Below are 18,809 nucleotides of genomic sequence, written 5' to 3'. Positions count from 1 at the left end.
CAGGGGCTGGGTGTGTCCTGGGGAACAGGACCGGCCTTGGGCACCCCAGGGACACAAAGCCCCGGGAAGCCGAGATACCAGTTTGGGCAGTGCCAGGGCTGGTAAAGGGGAAAACGCAACAGAACTGAACCTGCCGGTGCTCAGAGCCCAGCAGCTGCCTGTGCCCTGCCTGCTGCCCACCCAGCCCTGGGGGGACGAGGAGAGGGCAGCTCACCTCCAACACCACCCCGAGCAGCCTCCGCCGGGCTCCCTCCAGCCGCTCCAGGGAGGACCGGGAGCTGGGGACCCACAGAAACCTGCCAGCACCCACGGACAGGGGCAGGGCAAGGGCAAGCAGACCATCCCGCAGCATCTGCCGCCGCCTCCTCCTCCTCCACCGGCGGGGTGGACCTGTGTGGGACACGTGGTCACTTTCAGGAACAGGTTTTGTCCCATCCCACCCTCGTGGGCAGTGCTGGGGCCCCCACCCTACTCCTCACCCATCCCGGCGGCCACCAAGCCACCCTCTGTTTGCCCAGGGTGCCACGCTGCTACCCCAGGTGCCACTGTCCCCACGGTGCCTGTGCCAGGCTGCCCACCCAGGGGCACGCGGTGCTCCTGATGCCCTCGGCTCAGAGCAGGCTGCTGCCAACCCGTGCCGATGGCAAGGAGGGATATCCCAGCCCAAACCTGCTGTCTTCTGGGACTGAGGCGGGCATGGGGGAAAGAGGGTGAGCAGGAAGCGGATGATGTCGGCCATGGCCATGTAGGCACCTGTGAGGACCTGGGGAGAGACACAACAGCTGAACCTCCCTGAAACGCAGAACCTCTGGCAGCAGCCCACAGCCCCCCAGGCGAGGGGCTGTATTTGCCGCGCTGTCTTAAGCCAGGCTGTGAAAATCCTCCCCCTCCAGGGCCCAGCACTCCAGGGCAACAGAGCAGCACACCTCCAGTCCCCCCCTACCGCAGGTAGCCTTTCCCACCTGGATGCCGAGCTGGCTGGCCAGCAGCGCTCCGATCGCGTTGCAGACGTGGCCCAGGAAGCTGTACAGGAGGCAGAGGACGGATGCCTGCCGCCGGCCCTGCCCTGGGCACCCGCAGGACAGCCTAGGGCAGAGGGACAGGCTGCTCTAGCCACACCGGGCACCGCGGGATGTCGGAGCAGAGCAGCCCCACAGCCTCCCGCAGCCCAGCCCCGGGGAGTTACAGGGAGCGGGCAGTGATCCAGCACAGCACGGCCAGCATCCAGAGCCCCCAGGACACACAGCCCGGCTCCCCGGCCAGGCATGCTGCTGGCCAGGCAGCAGAGCCACTGTGGCCTGTGGCTGGTGTCCCCATTATGGCTGGCTCTGAGCGTCCCTGGGCAGGGAGTGCCACCACCCACCCCACAGGTGCGGCACCCAGCACCACCTCCGCCCACGGTACAGCACCCAGCAGCTCCCCAGGGGTAGAAAGCACCGCACACTGCTGGGAGCAGACTCCCAGCTGGAATACAGCTCCCTAAACTCGGCAGAAGAGACCTGGCAGCTCCAGCTCCTGCTCTGCAGGGAGAATTGTATTTCATACTCCAAGTGCAAGATATGGTAAAAGGGAAGTTCACGTTCAAACCATATTCCCAAATCAGCTCTGCGTTTCTGCTGCAGGTATCAGTGCAGCAGGCAACATCACTAGCCAGGAAAATGAACCGCTGGCATTATAAAGCAAAGCCCCCTAAAAGGGGAAGCAGACCACTGGGGTGCGGAAAGTGCTGCGGATCCCAAGGAACAGACTGGAGCCGGTCAGAGCCCACACGCTCCCTCTACACGCACAAGGCACTTTAAGAGAACAGCACTCAGAAATGGAAAGTTGCCTTCCGCGGAAGGCGACGGGAGCAACCGAGAGGGGCTCATTCAGCAGGTGGCCGAGGCAGAGCACAAGGTCTCCTTTGTGCCCGCTCCACCAGCGACGCAGTCCCTGCGTTGTCCCACGCCTGCCAGCTGCTCCTGTGCGCTGTACGGAGCCGTCAACAGCCCTGCCAGCATTCCCCAGCCAGGGTAGGGCAGGGTGGATGCAGTTCAGCAACAGACCAAACCACCACAGGAAAGCATTAATTTAACCACGGTCCTCCCCTATCACCCAGTTTGCCCACTGCTCAATAGCAGCATAAAATATTAACAAGCCTTTGGTTCCACAGCTCTCGTTTACGGTCCTTCTTCTATCAAGGCAAGAGTCCTTTAGCACAGCCAAGGAGCATTTTGCATTTATCAAACCTGAGCAAACATTACTTGCTTCGTCATATTTACATTACCGTCCATCCATTCACGCAAACACTGCAAGTGGTTTGGCAGGTCTTGTGGCCAAAGGTTTCTGTGAGCAACAAGCAGAGTTGTCCCAAGCCCCAGGCTCTGGGGATTGCTGTCATTGACTAGGTTTGGAAGGGTCTGCACCAGGACACAGCCTGTCCAGCAAGAAGGGTCACGGAGACCCAGTTGGCATGAAAGGGCTGAGAATGCAAAAGAAAACTCGGGTACGTGCAACAAGAACGAAGAATTCAAAATGCTTTGAAAGGAGAGACATAGAATACAAAAAAATATTTTAGTATTCTTCAGTAAAGTATACCCCCAACTTCAGTTTGACAGATAGTAGCTTCACACAAGACAGGACAAAAAGAAATGGGTTTCTGAGTAATCAGGTCCCTAAAGTATTATAAGGGACAAAAGCAGAAACCATCCCTCCAAAGAGGGTGGGAAAACCTGCTCAGAGATGGATTTGGCTAGGGCACAGCCTCTTCAGGAAGAAGAGGCAAAAATCATCTTCTCCAAGAGAATCAGATCAAATAGTCTCTCGAGAATTGAGAGATTCGGTACACTGACTTAAAATACCACCGATCATATTCATTCAGTGTAATTATGCTTTAGTTTTACAGGTGGCAGGGAAATACCTTCCCTCCAGTGATGTAATTAAGAACTTGCGAGCAAGGACTCCAAGGGAAGCAGGAGCCGAGGCGAGAGCTCTGCTGCCAGGGGACCCTCTGCATACACGATGCAAATTGGCTGGACAGGACAAGCAGAGAGTCACAAAGCCAGAACTAGCTTGGTTGCATGCCCCACATCTGCTGTGGCTTTACTTAGCAGTTGCTTTCATCTCTCCATCCATAGTTAAGTGCTGGGAAGTACAAAATTACAGGACAGCAATCCCTTTTTTAGTATCAGAGACCCGCATCATCTGCTACTCTGCTTCACCACCTAAAAACACCACCTTCACCGAAAAACAAAGCACATTTTGTCTTTGTGAGCCTTTCCAGTCCTATCATTACTCCCTGTGATAGATTAGGAATGAAGAGCACTGACCAAGTGCACAAACACTTTTTCTGCAGGGTGAGCAAGGAGTCAATCTCACTTAAATCTGACCCCAGATTTTTACCAGTCTTTTTACCATCAAATACTAATGTACTCATTCAAATCTGCTATTATGACACTTCTGCAACTAGGCCAATGCCTACAAGGTCACTGAGAGAGAACATGACACCACATAGGAAGTAAAATCTCAAGTATATTTAAGCACAAATTAGCACCAGATATTTGGCCAGTCACATAGAGCTAATGTTTTAAATTACCAATGGGAGGTCACACAGAAAAATAACTGATACCAGCTCAGTGCGAAGGACATAAAAGCAGCGTTTTCCTTGCACGGTGTGGCTTTCCTTCCTCTGCTCTGGTTTAGGCTGGGAAGATGAGTGGTTTCAGTACCAATTCTACAGAATAGGGCTGGTACAGCAGGGAAAGAAAGAGGGCAAAATAAAGATCCTTTCATGTAATTTTTCAACACACTAAAGTGTTCTGTCAAACCAACAAACAAGTTTGTTTTTAAAAAAAAAAAAAAGATGAGCAATACTGTCTCAAAATGTAACAAACATCACTCATTGAGATTCAACTGTTTAAAGATTTTAGTCAGTTTTACAGGGCTGCTTTGATCCCAACAGCTATAAAACACATCCTTTATAGGAGGAAAAAAAAAAAAAAACAAAACAAAACATTCCCGCATGGCTCCATCTGCTCCCATTGAAAGGATGTTTCAGCAGCAGTCAAACGGCTGGGCTGGCTTCCAGATAACACGAATGGACAGGTCTCTTTTGTTCTCAGAAGGGACGAGCTCCAACTATCAGAGCCCACGCTTATCCCCTGCACAGGCCAATCCATCGTACAGAGCTCCCAGGTGAGCTAGCGATGCTCACTTATCCTTTTTTTCCTCCCCTGCTCAGTTCAGGCCTGCAGAACAATGCAGTCTCTGCCCTGGAAAGGCCAGATACCGCTGCCACAGCTAAGCCTCCAGGTGCTTAGTGATCCTGCGAATTTTCTCCTTCCTGTTCCTGTTTCCGTGTTTTTTCCAAGGCTTTCTTACCACATTGCCAGGATTGGAGGTAGTCACAGGCACAAGACCGCTGCCGGGCCGGTATCCCATTGCAGCCCGGACCCCTTTCATCAGGGCACGAACGTTCTCCTGGAAGAGGAGACATAGTCACCATGAGACGAGAGAGTCACCACAAGGAGAGAGACCCATAAGAAGATATTTAACAAGGAACCGTGATATGTCAATAAAGCCAGACACAGGCAAGCTCAAACCCATCAAGACCTGCTCAGCCCCCAGCTCCAGAGCTGCAGGAAAGGTCAGGCCACAGAGCTGAGACAAAGCCTGCCAGCACGCTCCAGTGGTGTCTGCAGCCACGCCTCACCGCACCAGGTCTGCCACTGCAAGCAGAGGCACAGACGAGACACTGAGCTCCGCCAGACATTAGCTACGGCGCTAGGATTCATTCTCACAGTCTCTGCTTTGCACACAACAAATTGTCTTTGCAAATAAATCTGGTGTCTGTGAAAGCCAGAGACTAAAATAACTTGCTAAGTCTGGAGCGTGGGTAGCACTGCCGGGACTCAGCTCGTGCCAGCACTTTGGGCAGCCAGAGGAAGAGTCTGGTAATCCCAAAAATTCTTTTCAGGTCGTAGTTTTCCAAAACAGCTCACTGATTTTTTGAGAAGAGCCCAAGTTCTTGTTTTCAAAATGCATAATTATCTTTAGCTGTGCTGAAACAAATACTGTCCATATCCAGCTAACCAAGCAGAATGGATCAAACCATCTATGACCCATCCTCTTCACTGCTGAACACCTTGTTCTGGTCTTTGTCACGTGTGCAGACTTCATCAGTTACAGATTTGACATTTCATTATGAGTTACTAATAAATTATTTCAGTAGTGTAGGGACTAAAAAGGTCCTGTAGGATCTAACCAGAAGCATACAAGTTAAGAAAAATTCCCATTTTCCACTTCATTTTGACATTTCTCAATTAGATTTTAAATCAATTTGCATGCTTTTCATCTGATTTCAGGTTCTGAGCCAAAACAACCAAGTAGTACTAAATCAATTGTCTTAAAGAAGCTTATCATGACCCCTAAACGCATCACTTCAAGAAAGGAAAGTTAGTTTGCAGGATCTGTTAGTCCAAAAGAGCCTCCTTCCTTGTCTTTCTTCCCTCTCCTGTTTGCTCAAGATTGATGTTAGGCCCATAACGCTGAGGGTCACCCCGCTGACCTTTTAAAAATCAACCATGCGTACCTCATTAGCCATCTTTCAGTCACCTAGGACACTCCCAGCAATTTAGAAGATAATAAAAGGAACAGAGCACTCTTGGGTAGAAATTACGTGCAGATGCCAATGGCATCTAACACCATTAATGCAACCCAGCACCCCTCCATCTTCAAAGCTCTTTTTTCCGGTAACTATGACACACCAGTGCTGCTGTAAAAACTCCTAGAATAAATCTCCTCCAGAACTTACCTGGTGGAAGAATGTTTTGTCTACCACATTTTCAATTTGTTTTGCTTTGGTATTCTTCTCAGGCTTCACCTGTCCACCGGCCTGCATAGTTCTGCTCTCTGGGCACCTTTGATGCTGGTGCTGAAAATCATTTGGGTCAATGCCAGGAGGCGGATGGCAATATAACAGCTTCCCCTGCGAAAGCAATGGGATACAGTTTTTACCAAAAAAAAAACCTTGGAGAGACACACAGAGAGGAAAGAAAACAACTGCAAAGCTGAAGAAGGGCCCCAGGGGCTCACGCTGGCAGAATAACTATTAGTACACTCGATTTCTCCTCCCAGGCAACAACTGGCTTGATTTTAAACCACCATTCTACCTCTACTTCAAAGCACCATTTCCAGCTGCAAACAATACAGTGCAAAACTCTCAGGAGTACTGGAGGATCCAATTAAGAAACGCTCAATAATAAGTTGCAGAGCAGTGCTGTAGAAGCACGCAGCATTACAACGCTCTTAACGGCAGTCCTTAGCACCAAATACTGATCCAACTATAGAAAATGGGTTTGTTTCCTGAATATCTGCTGCATGTTTTAAAGAAACGATAATTCGTTTAGCTAGCACCTTATTTTTAAGCAATCATCTTTTTCAGAATCAGCAGCAGGAGAAATTTCATTTATTCCTTTAAAACATAAAAATAACCCAATTTAGAGTATTTTAATATATGCTGATTTTATCCAGAGAAATAGAATTCATTTTATTGTCCTCCTTCCTGCTCCAGTGAAACCTTCAATTCACCTCCTGTCAGGAAAGAAAACCCAGATGTAGGAAAGCACTTACACTAACATAGTCTTTTAAGACATATCGAGCTGATCTTGGCTGGTCTGGCTGTCCATGAGATGTCATAAAGCCTCTCATATCTGGAAGACATATCCAAAGTACATTCTCTGTCAGTACAACAAGAGCATTAACACATCCTCCTCTGCCGCTTAATTGCACATTTGTATCTTCTCTCCAAAAAAAATCTCCCTTAGAAAGTGGGTTCTGTTGTGGAAAGCAGGGAGGAAAGGGGAACACTGCTGGCTGTAGGGGGGCTGCAGAAGCATCCTATACCTGAAAGGAATTACGAGAGCTGACATCCCCCTACCACCAGAAAACCTGCTGGCTTTGTATTTTTGTTTTAAGGACAGAGAAGATTAACTGCATCAGAGAATCAGACAAGGGAGATAAACCTTCATTGCTTTCTTCCAAAATCGAATTCAAGACAGTTGATGGGAGGTATCCCAAAGGATGAGAGCCCCACACCACACTACACAGACTGGCAGGGCATTTCACTAACATCCTCAACACAATCACTACATCTGTTGGATGAAACTGGCAAAGCACCACTGCAACACACACGAGATTAGCTGTTACCGAAGGCCTTTCCCGAGAGAAGGGGAAGTCCTAATGGGGAGGTTCAGTGCATGACAAACCTGAGTCAAGCTTAATTTTAAAAAGTTCTCCTAAGGTCACATTCAGGACCACACACACAGCCTAGGCGACAGGTTTTGAAGGGATCATCACTCACATCCATATGCTGTTAGCAGCTCTTCAGCTGTTGGCGTTCGATCTGGATCCTCGTCTTCCCTTGGCCTTATGATATTTATTCCATAGGTTGCTTCCAAAATGTTTCGTGGGATATGCTGGCAAACGTAAGCTAGTGAAGGAAACCACCTGGTGACTTTCAGCTGCACAAGTAATCTTGCCCTAGTTACTCCAAGGGCACACATTAAGAATTAATTTTGTCCAAAACCAGAAAAACAATGCAAGTCTGACAACAAGTTAAACTTGAAATGAGATGGGGCAAGACCAACACAGCATGGCTTTTTTTATCTACTGTGTGTCCCCACCGCCCTCAACACATGAGAACACGTGACCCCAGCAAGGCTGGAACATGCCACATTGCATACTCCAGATTCAACATGTGCAGACTCTCTCACAAACCCCATGCAAAGGATATTAGAGAAATGGGTGGGACATGGTCCCTCATCTGGTCTATGGGCAGAATTCCAGAACAAATCATTTCTGCCTTGGTAGAGATGAAAGATGGCATCACCAGACCAGGGCAATCGCAGAGGCATAGGCCAGGCTCCACATACAGGGTCTACACAATAAATAACCGATGAGTTCACCAAGGCAAGCCAGTGTCCATGAAGGAAAAAGGAACAAAAAAAAATAATAATCAAATGCATAGATGAAACAAGGATGCAAATGAGAGTAAGCAGAAATTCTACTAACACAGACATCTGCCCTGCTGGCCCCAGACAACGAATTAAGGAAATCTGATGTGGAAGACAGCAGCACTTCCAAGGTTCATAAATAAGGTGTCCAGATGAGGGCAGCAAGACCTTCAGCTCTCCGATCTGATGGGAGAGAAGAAAGCGCTCCAGAAACCTTTAACTGTGTCGGACCTTTTGAAACAGGTAGGAGATTCCACAAGTACAAATCCCACAATGCTCATTATAGCATTGGAGTTGCTACCTCAAAATGAAGGGCTTGATCAATATGAGAGCAGCGTAACTGGATTTATTCACAGCAGTGACTGTGGACAAGAAAGACCGTTTGAAAGCTTGACCTTAAGCTATTCAGAGGTTTTCTCCTCATCACTGGTGTTGAAAAAAGAACGGCCAAGCCACTTAAATAAAATCTGGAGATGGAAAAATATCTTCCATTGCACATCAGCTCCCATGAGTGACTCTCAAACTGTACCAAGAGTTTGGAAGAAAGAACTGAAGTTCCAAAACTATATACATCAAGCCCACTCCTCTGCAACCTACTCTGCTGGGCAGAGTTCAGGGTGACAAAGAGTTCTCACTGAGTCCACGTGGTTGCAACTAGTTAATAGTGAAGCACTCTTCCATGGGGTGAGAAAAAAAGAGAATAAAAAGATCAATGCTCTTTGTTAGCAATACCTGAAAGTGTTTCGTACGGCCTGGTGTAGCAGACACTGACACCTTCTTATTTCCAAGGATTGTGTTGATGGTCGAACTTTTGCCAACATTAGGGTAACCCACCTAGATGACAAAGAAGTGGAATGGTAACAGTGATACCAGGCAGCGGAATGCCAGATGACTAGCAGAGCTCTGACACAGAAGTACTTTAATAAAACATACTAAAAGAACTAAAGCAAGCAGTGGGGCACACTGAACTCCAGGAACTTCAAAATTAATCTTTGCACAAAGCACTCAGTGATTTGTGCTTGCTAGATTTCTTCACACTTACAGGAAGCCAGGCTACAGGATTAATTTTGCCCGTGGAAGGCATATGGAACTAAAAATTTAGATTAAGCAAGTTCTATTTAAGCACAAAGTCCAACTCACCAGCCCAACATTTACTTCCCCATCCTTCACCCTTGGTCCATTGTGCATGGTTTTGAATATCTCCAGCAGCTCGTTTCTCTGCACCAGATGGCTGAAGTTCCTGATGTTCCTGTTCTGCTCCTGCACTACTTGCTGCACTGCAGCACCATCAGTCTTGCTTTCCATCCTCTCTGGGGCAATAGCATTTACTTTGTCCCCACCTTCATCTTCAGAACAGGTTTGCCAGGCCTCCTCTTCATCATCTTCACAGTCTTCATATTCATCACTACTATCATCATCACTAACCAGAACTTGGTTTATGGTTTGCAAAGCATTGCCTGTGGACGTGCTTTCTGCACTATCTTGTACTGTATTACCTTCTTCTTCTTGACTGTAGCTTTCATCCTCAGAATAACTCGGATCCTCTGCTACATCTTCAGTGTCTGGCTCCTGCGTGAACAGTTATTTCATAGGTGAAATGTAAAGACAACAGTAAGTCTTGGTGTTGACTGCAGTCGCTGCAGCAGAGTCACCTATTTTTCCATTAGCCAGATCCCGAGGACTGACAATTCACTCCTTACATCACACAGTGCTTTTTAAGGGTCTTAAGTACAACAAAGAAACAACTAGCCTGTTTTAGGACAATGACAAAAGTATTCCAAGAGGGACTGTTAGCTTCATTGTGAAGTTGTTAGAGGTTTCTCCCCAGAAGCACAACTATGAACACACACACACACCCCCATAACATCCTTACACATAGCAGCAGCAGAGCCCAGGAAATATTTTTTTTTTTAAATTATCCAATGCTCCTAGTAACAGGAATGAATGTAAGAAAGACCTTTTCATAACAGCAGTATCTTGAACTTTCCTTCCAAAAAAGACAAGCGACCTAACGCTTTCAGTCTCACTTTTAAAGCAATCTGTAAAAACATTTTACCTAAGAACTGTGAGCCACCTGAACAGATTAGGTATTTTTGAAAAGAGACGTGGGATATTCCATAGTTGAATAGTGATGGCTGTAACTGATGAAGCCAGTAAAACACGAAAGTAGGATTTACAGATAACACGTAACTTGAGGCAGCAGCAGAGTTTGTTCCACTGGGCAGAATGGGAGAGAAAAATCCTCTGTACAGATAACCATGTCCCTCACCGCATCCCTCTTGGAAAGGATTCCAATTCTTTCAACAAGTTAAGAGTCTGCAAACAGATCTACAAGGGCTGTTTCTGTAGGTGTTTATCAGTAGCCTCAAGGAACAAATTTACATTCTACTTCAGTATTATTTATCAAGTCATTAACCTTGAAAGAGAAACTGCAAGCACCACCAACAGTGTCTGAAGGACGTACCACTTGGTTCACCGTTTTCCTCTCCTCACTTTTGTCTCTATTTTACAGCCACACAGGTCCTTAGAATAACCCTTCCCCGACAAAAGGACGGTGCCTTTCCTAGAAAGGTACTCGGGTATATCACAAGCATAACTGCAAAGCAAGCTATCAGAGGCAGCCAGCATGTACCCAGTCGGAACTGGTCACCTACAGTACCTTTGCCTCCCCCGAGAGCCGTCTGCACTCTGCCAAAGCTGACCAGAACACCACCTTAACGCCCTCTTTCTCGAAGAACCGTGCCCAAGCAGACCGCTGCTCCTCACTCAGCAAATCTGCTTTGTTTATCAGGATCATGTTCTCCTTGTCATTGCTGACTTCTTTAACATAACTTTCCTAAAGAAAACAAGAGAAGGATCAGTTCGTACTCTGGATTAGGCTCCTCCTCCCCCCAGGGAGATATAAGAGCAGCAAGACAAGTTACCCCATCCAGATCCACATGACTGTAGCTAAATTTGCCATCCCCTGGGCTAGATGGAACTGGTGTTTAGCACACAGCTACAAGAACAAATCGGAGCATGCAACTACTGCAATACAGGTTGTTTCTGGCCCCGTGTGTGAATGAACACCTTGTCTGCTTAGAGCTACAACAAGATATTAACCAGCACCTCACAGGAGAAACTCCTAAGATCAACTATTTGAGCAATTTCATATCTCGTTGATGCAGTGTTCTATAGCCTATCATTACAAAGTCGTCACTTCAATAATTCTTGATCCTTCACTTTCAGTGCAGTAATCCTCAACCATTTTCATTCCAATATGCTTTTAAACAGAACAATTCTTTTAAGTGCAGACACTTTTAATTGGTAATGGAGAGCAATATAATAACTGCAATATAACATCTGCAAAACTACCTCTAAATCCACAATACTCTATGTGTAATATTAAAAAAAACATTGAAGAAAAATAATTTGATGCCAGAATACTTGCATAAATAAATCAGACATCCACTTAGGCACAACAGCAGAACAGCTTCAAGGTAGCTGAACGTGTTAAACGAAAAATAAATCATATAAACTCTAAGAAACAAGTTGAAGACAACACTCAAGAAAATGGTTTACTTACCAGATCTTGGCATCTAAACAGAAGGGGGTTTCTAGCATCTACTATCTGGACTACAATATCACTGCAAAAATAAAAGAAAGCTGATAAATTATTCTTTCTTACTCGCCTCAAAGAAAGCATCAAGGCACAGCACATGGCTCGCTTTTAGATTTTGCTTGGAATTTTAATGGTTTTAACTTTATTATTCTACTAAGCACCTTTACTGAATTAACAAAGCGTCTCAGCATCCCGCATGCCCCAACAGAGCCACACATGTGCTACATGCCAGCACTGCTGCGCAGTATTTCTGCCTCACATGCCTAATTCTCCTGTACAGCCAGCAAGGGGAAAACAGCCCTGCAAGTTTCGCCAATTCATCCACCCTTCAGAAATGCTCAGCAGGCAAGAACCAGAGCAGTGGTATCCCATCCTTTAGAACATTACTAAAAACTGTGGTAACAACTTTACTTCTGTTTATTCTCATCCCCAAAGTGCGGCAGAGTGGCTACAGAGAGGAAGAAGAGGTGGTTTTCCTACACAGTGAGATATTCTGGAACACTGTTGCCCACTTTGCATGGAGCAAGATGTACTAAGTCTCCCACAAATGACTTACAGATACCAAGCGTTTGCTGTCAGGCATCTTCCAAATTTATTTTGCGCTCTTCGTGTCACACAAAACATAGAACAGTGAAAGAATTAGACTCCAGTAAAACATGTTGCTCCCCCATGCAAGCAAAGCCTAAAAGTGTGCTTTTAGGAAACATCTTCCAAATACAGACACCAGGTTGCCACCATATATGTGAGCAAGACTCAGTTCTACAAATTAAATGCAGCAGCTTCAGATACCAGAGGCACCCATGTTTCTTTCTTCAAAAGGAAGGGGAAAATTTAACTACACCCTCTCCCACTAAAACTTCTCCAGGCATATAATTTAAAATACTGGTTGCCAGATATTGATTCTATTTGTTTGACAGGGATTCCTGCTAACTCAGGACAGCTTCAGGTTGAATGGAAGAATTTCAAGCCTTGCTAGGCAGTTGGTTACAAATAAATAAATAAAAATCAATAAAACCCCCAAGGGAGTCATTTAATAAGCCACATGGGTACAAAGAGGTACTGAACAGTTACAGCAATTCAAAGATCAATATGAGAGAAAGCTGACACCACAGTACTGGGATGGGATACAGAGAAGTCACTGAATCACGCCACTGGGAGCTAGTTTGAAGCAAACACAATAAAAGGCTGACAACAGATCAAATTATCCAGCAAGGCAAGGGACTGGACGACTTTCATGTTCGGTTCTGAGACAGCATCCTCACTCTACACAAAATAAAAAGCTCCAACAATAGAAAGGCATTAATAACACATTCCAGCCACCTCAAAACACACAGTACACTCACACTGCACATCATGATACCCTATAGTGGATGCGCCCTACCCAGCTCTCTCCTAGCCAAAGACCCAGTAGCGCCCAGTACAAAGCCACTTCTGTGAAAGGACCAGCTCACCATGACCTCACTGCTGAAGTATTTTTCAATTTTAGGAAAATCAGACGAGATGATCTCAAACTTAATTACTAGTGAAATTAAATGCCCCAGTTAGATTAGTGTAGCAGATAGCACTCCTATTGTATTACAGCTCGGCAGAGCAAACAAAGCTATTTCTGTGATATGACAAGCTGTTGCCTTTCATGCACTGGTGCAATTTCTCTGCATGGCAAGAGGCCAAGGACCAAGAGGCTCTTTCTTTCTCAAAGTTATTTAGTTGTTCTCCCTTGCCTCCTGCCCCTGAACGTCAGGCTGCAGCTGCATGGTTGAGAAAGAGGAGAAAGCATTAATCTTGACAAAAGATCTCAAAAACACGTTCTCAAAGGAGGCCTCCCACACAGAGTTACTGGAAGAGGCCAAGAGCAGCAGCATCGGAAGAATCATCAGAGACTCGCAGCGAATCGCCTGCAGAATTGCAGTGCTGAGAGCTAGCGTGCACCACTACACAGCTGCCCTTCTTCACATCACATTTTGATCACTTCAAAACCAAGTCACTTCAGTGCTGATAACAAAACATTATTAACTGTAATCGTTTTTCCTGTGCTCAGCCACTTGAAGCTTGAAGCCACTTGAAGGCTGCAACTCAGGAAAACACATTAGATGTTACTTTTAAAAAGCAGACAGTGATATCCTTTACCTTCTTTCAATGACTCTCCAAAGCTGACGCCAAAATTCCAAGTTTCGTTCAAATGGGGTTAGAATTAACTTTTTTTCTTCTTCAAGGCTAAGGCAAAACAGAGAAAAGACATCATATTTGACCCATTTCAGGTAATAATCACACCACCAGCTCTTCCTTAGATCCAGGCGGCTTTAGTTTCAGAGACAGCTATCAAGTCAGACTCATACAGCAGGTACTATTTCTGTTAGTTTTGCATTCTGGTTCAGCAGTAACACAATGGCTCCTGACCATGCCAGCTGAGAACTGGTAAATAACAGCAAGAGTAAAAGCTCATCAAAAGCCTGCCACAATAATAAACCAGGGAAGTTATCCCAAACGCCAGCAGTTATTACTCAAAATGAGTACCACTTTGAAAATGTAACAAATTTGAGGATGGTACCTGACATGGTTCTACACAACGTTTGACTCACTGTTACCAGCATGCGAGGGCCTTTGCCCAGGGCAAACCTGGGGTCACAGGGTGTGAGCAGATGCCACCTGGCTCTCCAGGCCAGCAGATGCAGCACAGGACCAGCACAAGCTGCTGTATGCAGGCTGGTAGCGCTGCACTCTGCTCAGAGCAGCACTGTTGCTCTTAGGAGGCGCATTCACCACTCCTCCACTTCACAGGCAAAAGCAGAACACCACACTCCATCCTGAAGAATTTTAACATACAAGAACACGCGCACACAAGACAGCTATGCACAGCTCACCACAAAAACATGTCTGGACTGTGGCTGGGCTGTCCAGCCTCCTGGAACAACTACAGGGAGCCACTGACAAGACGTTACTTTTATAGGCCCAGCAAGGACAAATACAACCCACTGCTTCCTGTGTCTTCAGATGCCAGCAGCTACTTACCCAGACACTAGTGGCATACTCACTGGGCAAGCTGTCGCCTCCATTCAAGAAAGCTCTCCCTCTCGGCTTGCTTCAAGTCCTCTGCACTGGTTGTCCTATCCCAACGTGGCCTGTAGAGCAAGCACATTTTGGAGTGGTCAGAAGCAGCCATTAGACCCGTTACATTACTGCAATAAACACCGATAAACAACACAGGCACCACGCATTCAGCTGTGCTGAAATGGTTACAGTTGAGATATACATGCACCTGTTTTCAATAGCTTTAAGTACACCTTTTTTCATTGTTCCCTCAGAACTCCACTAGCTAGGAGAACGCTATCCTATGCATATTAGCTCTCACAAAGCTGTTTTTTTAAGCTAAGATTTGCAGGGCATTTAAGATGGGGGACTTATCTCTCTGTCCACCATGCACGCATGGCACCCGCATGGCAGGCGGGCACCTGTGCCATGGGTTACAGCAAGCTCGTGCAGGCCAGGTGGTGCCTTCCCCAAAACCAAGATATTGACACAGCAGAGGGCTGCCCCCAGGCTTGCAGCCACCGAGGAGCTGAGCCCACTCAGCAGAGGGGGATCTACGGCTGGCCGTGCAGGACTCACCTCCGCGGGATGCGCAAGAACTGACGGTTCTCCTCATGCAGCTGCCGGACATGCTGGGCCTCCTGGGCCGTGAGGAGGCCCGTGCGGCTCTGGGCTGACACGATCTGGATGTTCAGACGCTCTTGCAGGAAGGGCGAGACAGTCATACAAAGCCAGCTGTCCCCATCCCTGCCTGTCACCAGCCCTGCTGGTCCCTGCCACCCCACCCGCTCCCTGTGGACCCCCAGCCCTGGCTCAGGACCCCACCCTAGCCAACCCCAGACCCTCTCCCCTAACCCAGAACCGGTCCTGGGCGCCCCCCGGATCCTCCTACCCAGCCTGGCACCGGGTCCCTCCCCGGGCCCAGCCGCAGCCCAGGACCTGTCCCGGCCCCTCACCGGCAACGAAGCGGGTGCCGGCCAGCTCGGCGGTGGCCAGGAACTCCTCCAGCGGGCTCTGCTCGGCCGCCGACCGCAGCTCCGGGCCGCGCTCGCCGCCCACCTCGCTGGCGTGCAGCTGCCGGGACAAGACACCGCCGTCAGCCCGGGCCTCCCGCCGCCCCGAACCCCCCGCCGCCCCCGGCCCCGCCGCCCTACCCATGAGGCGGCGCCCCGGCGGTCCGGGCCGCGCTGCCGCTGCAGGCAGCGGCCCAGCCCCTCTCCTCGCTTCTTGCCCATGCCGCCGCCGGAGCCGGAAAGGGCCGCCCCGCTTCCGTCTGCCCGTCTCCGGGCCCTCCGCCGCGCCCCGCGCTCGCGGAGCAGCGTTCCGGGCAGGAGGGTTCCGGGGTGGCACCGCCACACTCCCCGCTCCCGCCGCCGGGCGGCGACACGGCACCGGCCCCCCCGGGACCGACCCCCCGGGACAGACCCCACCGTGACCGGCTACCCCGGGGCCGTCCATGCCCGGCCAGCCTCTCCATCGCTCCATGCACTCACAGACCATGCATCCACACGCTGTTCTAGCCAGCGAGCCACCAACACCTATCATGTCCCTCTGTCCATCCCCATGCTATCCTGTCCATCTATCCATCCATCCACCCAGCCCCACTCTGCTCTGCCCATCCTTCCTTCCTTCCTTCCTTCCTTCCTTCCTTCCTTCCTTCCTTCCTTCCTTCCTTCCTTCCTTCCTCCCTCCTCCCTCCCTCCCTCCCCACACTACCCTGCCCATCCGTCCATCCATCCCAACGCTGCCCTGTCCATCCGTCCATCCCCATGGCGCTCAGCACAGACACAGGCCCCTCCAGCGCTCCCCGCCCCAAACCCAGCTCTAACCCTCTCACTCTCCCAGCAGCCCCCAGCCCCACCATTAACGCACAGGCGATAACAAACCCCGGGGCAGGTCCAAACACAGCGCCCCGAGGTCTGTGGCCAAGGGGGGATGCGTGGGGCAGCCAGCCCCAGCAGAGCCCACGGCAGCACTGATGGCTGCAGGGGGCAGTTTCGCCCGCCGGTTCAGCCTGGTGCAGATGCTGTCTCTGGAAAGCAAACAACGCCGTCAGCGAGGTGTGCGAAACCCTGTCCCGGCAGCCAGTGATGGGGCAGGGGTTTTGTGCGTCCCTCCAGGGGAAGCCACGAGCTCCCATGGCTGAGGTTGCCTCTGTGCCCTGTAACACACCCAACACAACGCAGGATCCCCATCCCCGGGATCCATCATCCCAACAGAGCTAATAGCACATACAAGGAACGACGGTGACTACAAGAGATCCTGGGTGGAAGGTATGCTACAGCGTAGCTGCCAAAATCTAGACAGAGCCCGGGCATCTCTGCAGGATGGAGGACGTTGCCCGCCCGGCCAGGGAACCATCAAACAGGTTTCGGTGGCAGCAGTTGTTGCGGCCAGTCCAGGTCAAGAGGGAAGAGAAGGTGAAATTAATAAACAACTCGATCTGTTCTTGCACAGTGAACTGATTTATGAACCATTTCTCCTTTATAGGTGTTGGGTGAAGGCCAGGCATTTTTGACCATAACTCTGTAACATGTATCCTTTGTAACTGGAGAATAACCCAGCTAATCCGTGGAAAACAGAGGCTCTGCCTACACAGGCAGGCAAAGCTCGGCTTGAGGTGCTGCACGGCAGCGTACAAACCCCCGCGGGCTGCAGTGGTCTTTTCTCACGCTCAGCACTACGTGATGCCTCCCCATGATAAACACTCGTTAGGGAGACGCAGTTCTTCCTTTCTTCTCCTTTTCAAAGCCGGCAACCGTACGGCATAAATTTCCTGAGTACGTCTGAACCCTTGCCATGCTCATCCCAGGCTCTGCCACCACCGCCAGCCTGGCCCGGCCCCTCCTTTGCTTCCCAAAGGCAAATAAGACAGATGAAAGGGGACTCGGCGTTCGGCTTTTCATTTACACAAAGTGCTCCAGTGGAAGGCTGGTGGGCTGCAGACAGCATGCAGCGATTTAGTAAATTCATTTTTAATCAAGTCATCTTTAATAAAACCATCTCAGGTCTTTATGTGGGCACTGAGGCAGTAATATAAGTGCTCATTATTGTATTTCTTTTATACTTCAGTTAAAAGTTACCTTCCTTCTGTGCTGCATAATCATCAACCAGAGCAGCCAGCCAGCCCGGCCTTTCCCCACGCCTTGGGTCTGGCAGCACTTCTAACCCCACAGCCGAGGCACACGCCATGCCGTTCCCAGGCTGCCCAACCAGGGGTAAAATGCTTTGATAATCCCATCGGCACAGCCCCGGCACCGCCGGGGTCCTTGGCTGGCAACACAGCCAGCAGTATGGAGCGCAGAGCTCGATGGCCCTCCATGGGACATGGGCAGTCATTCCGGTGGCATGGACTGGAAACAGAAATGCTCGGGGACAGGCAGGAATGCCGGCACGGTGGGAAAAGGAGACTCAGGCTTGCTCCACCGCCTGTAACCCTCTGTGCATCCTGGGGGCGGTGAGGTTTGAGGGTAACCCAAAGAGCAAAGAACTGTGCGTTTTGATTGGGATGGTTTTCCCACATGTTGCCCTTTTTTCCCATGACATTCCCTGTTTCCAGAATTAAGTGCTCCCAGGACAGTCCCTGCAGATATTTTCTGCCACCTTTGTGGGAGCTGCTGAAGAAATGCCCAAACTGCCCTCGTTCTTGCAACAGATCCATTTCTGGGCACTTCATAAACACTAAGGAATTATTTTTGTCCGCTGATGCCAGCAGCACAGCGAGGATCGCTTTGAGCAGAGCGGTGTTGAAGGAGATACAGACTGGGTGATCCCAGTAACAGAGACATCAGAGTTTTTGGCTAGAGTCTTAATTGCCTATTTCTAATTGCAACATTTCTCATCCCGCTCCTATTGCTCTGCTGTACCTACTGGAACAAGATGGGCTGCTTCTGGTTTTACCTAAACACGACAACTTGCTTCTCCTAGAAGACATTTCTGCATGGATTAATCACAAGCGGAAAAGGGCCACCAAGGAAGAGCTGCTGTCGCAGGAGCTGTATGGCAGTGGCTTGGCACCTGCATGTGCCTGCCGAGAGCACGGACAGCCACGGAGAGCATGGAGGAGAGGGGCACGCTGCTGCGAAGTCATAAACCTGTTGATTTGCAGCCCGCTCCCTTACGACGCAGCGGTGCCCACGGCATGCAAAATGAACTCGATTTTCGCTGCCGGGCCTTGTTCTCACAACTCA

The 18,809-nt window shown here is 49.1% G+C and overlaps 1 protein-coding gene across 2 annotated transcripts; it reads right to left on the bottom strand.

Annotated features, from left to right (window-relative positions):
* Positions 1-3,490: 3,490 nt before the first annotated feature.
* Positions 3,491-16,092, bottom strand: LSG1 (large 60S subunit nuclear export GTPase 1). 2 transcript variants are annotated; one of them, XM_074592120.1, is made up of 14 exons: positions 15,774-15,956; positions 15,576-15,693; positions 15,199-15,319; positions 14,625-14,711; positions 13,720-13,806; positions 11,557-11,617; positions 10,651-10,827; positions 9,132-9,560; positions 8,724-8,825; positions 7,772-7,915; positions 7,340-7,463; positions 6,610-6,689; positions 5,792-5,965; positions 3,491-4,458 (listed from the first exon to the last, which is right to left on the bottom strand). In XM_074592120.1, exons 1-14 carry the CDS (start codon positions 15,852-15,854, stop codon positions 4,279-4,281), a joined length of 1,965 nt encoding a protein of 654 aa, XP_074448221.1. In that variant the 5' UTR covers positions 15,855-15,956; the 3' UTR covers positions 3,491-4,278. The 2 variants fall into 2 exon arrangements, with proteins under 2 accessions (XP_074448221.1, XP_074448220.1); XM_074592119.1 differs by lacking the exon at positions 15,576-15,693 and having other exon boundaries at positions 15,774-16,092.
* Between the last annotated feature and the right edge of the window lie 2,717 nt (positions 16,093-18,809).

Source organism: Larus michahellis, chromosome 6 (genome assembly GCF_964199755.1).
Source record: "Larus michahellis chromosome 6, bLarMic1.1, whole genome shotgun sequence".
Classification (NCBI taxonomy): domain Eukaryota; kingdom Metazoa; phylum Chordata; class Aves; order Charadriiformes; family Laridae; genus Larus; species Larus michahellis.
The sequence above is the reverse complement of the archived record's forward strand: the minus strand, read 5'-3'. Positions and strand labels throughout refer to the sequence as shown.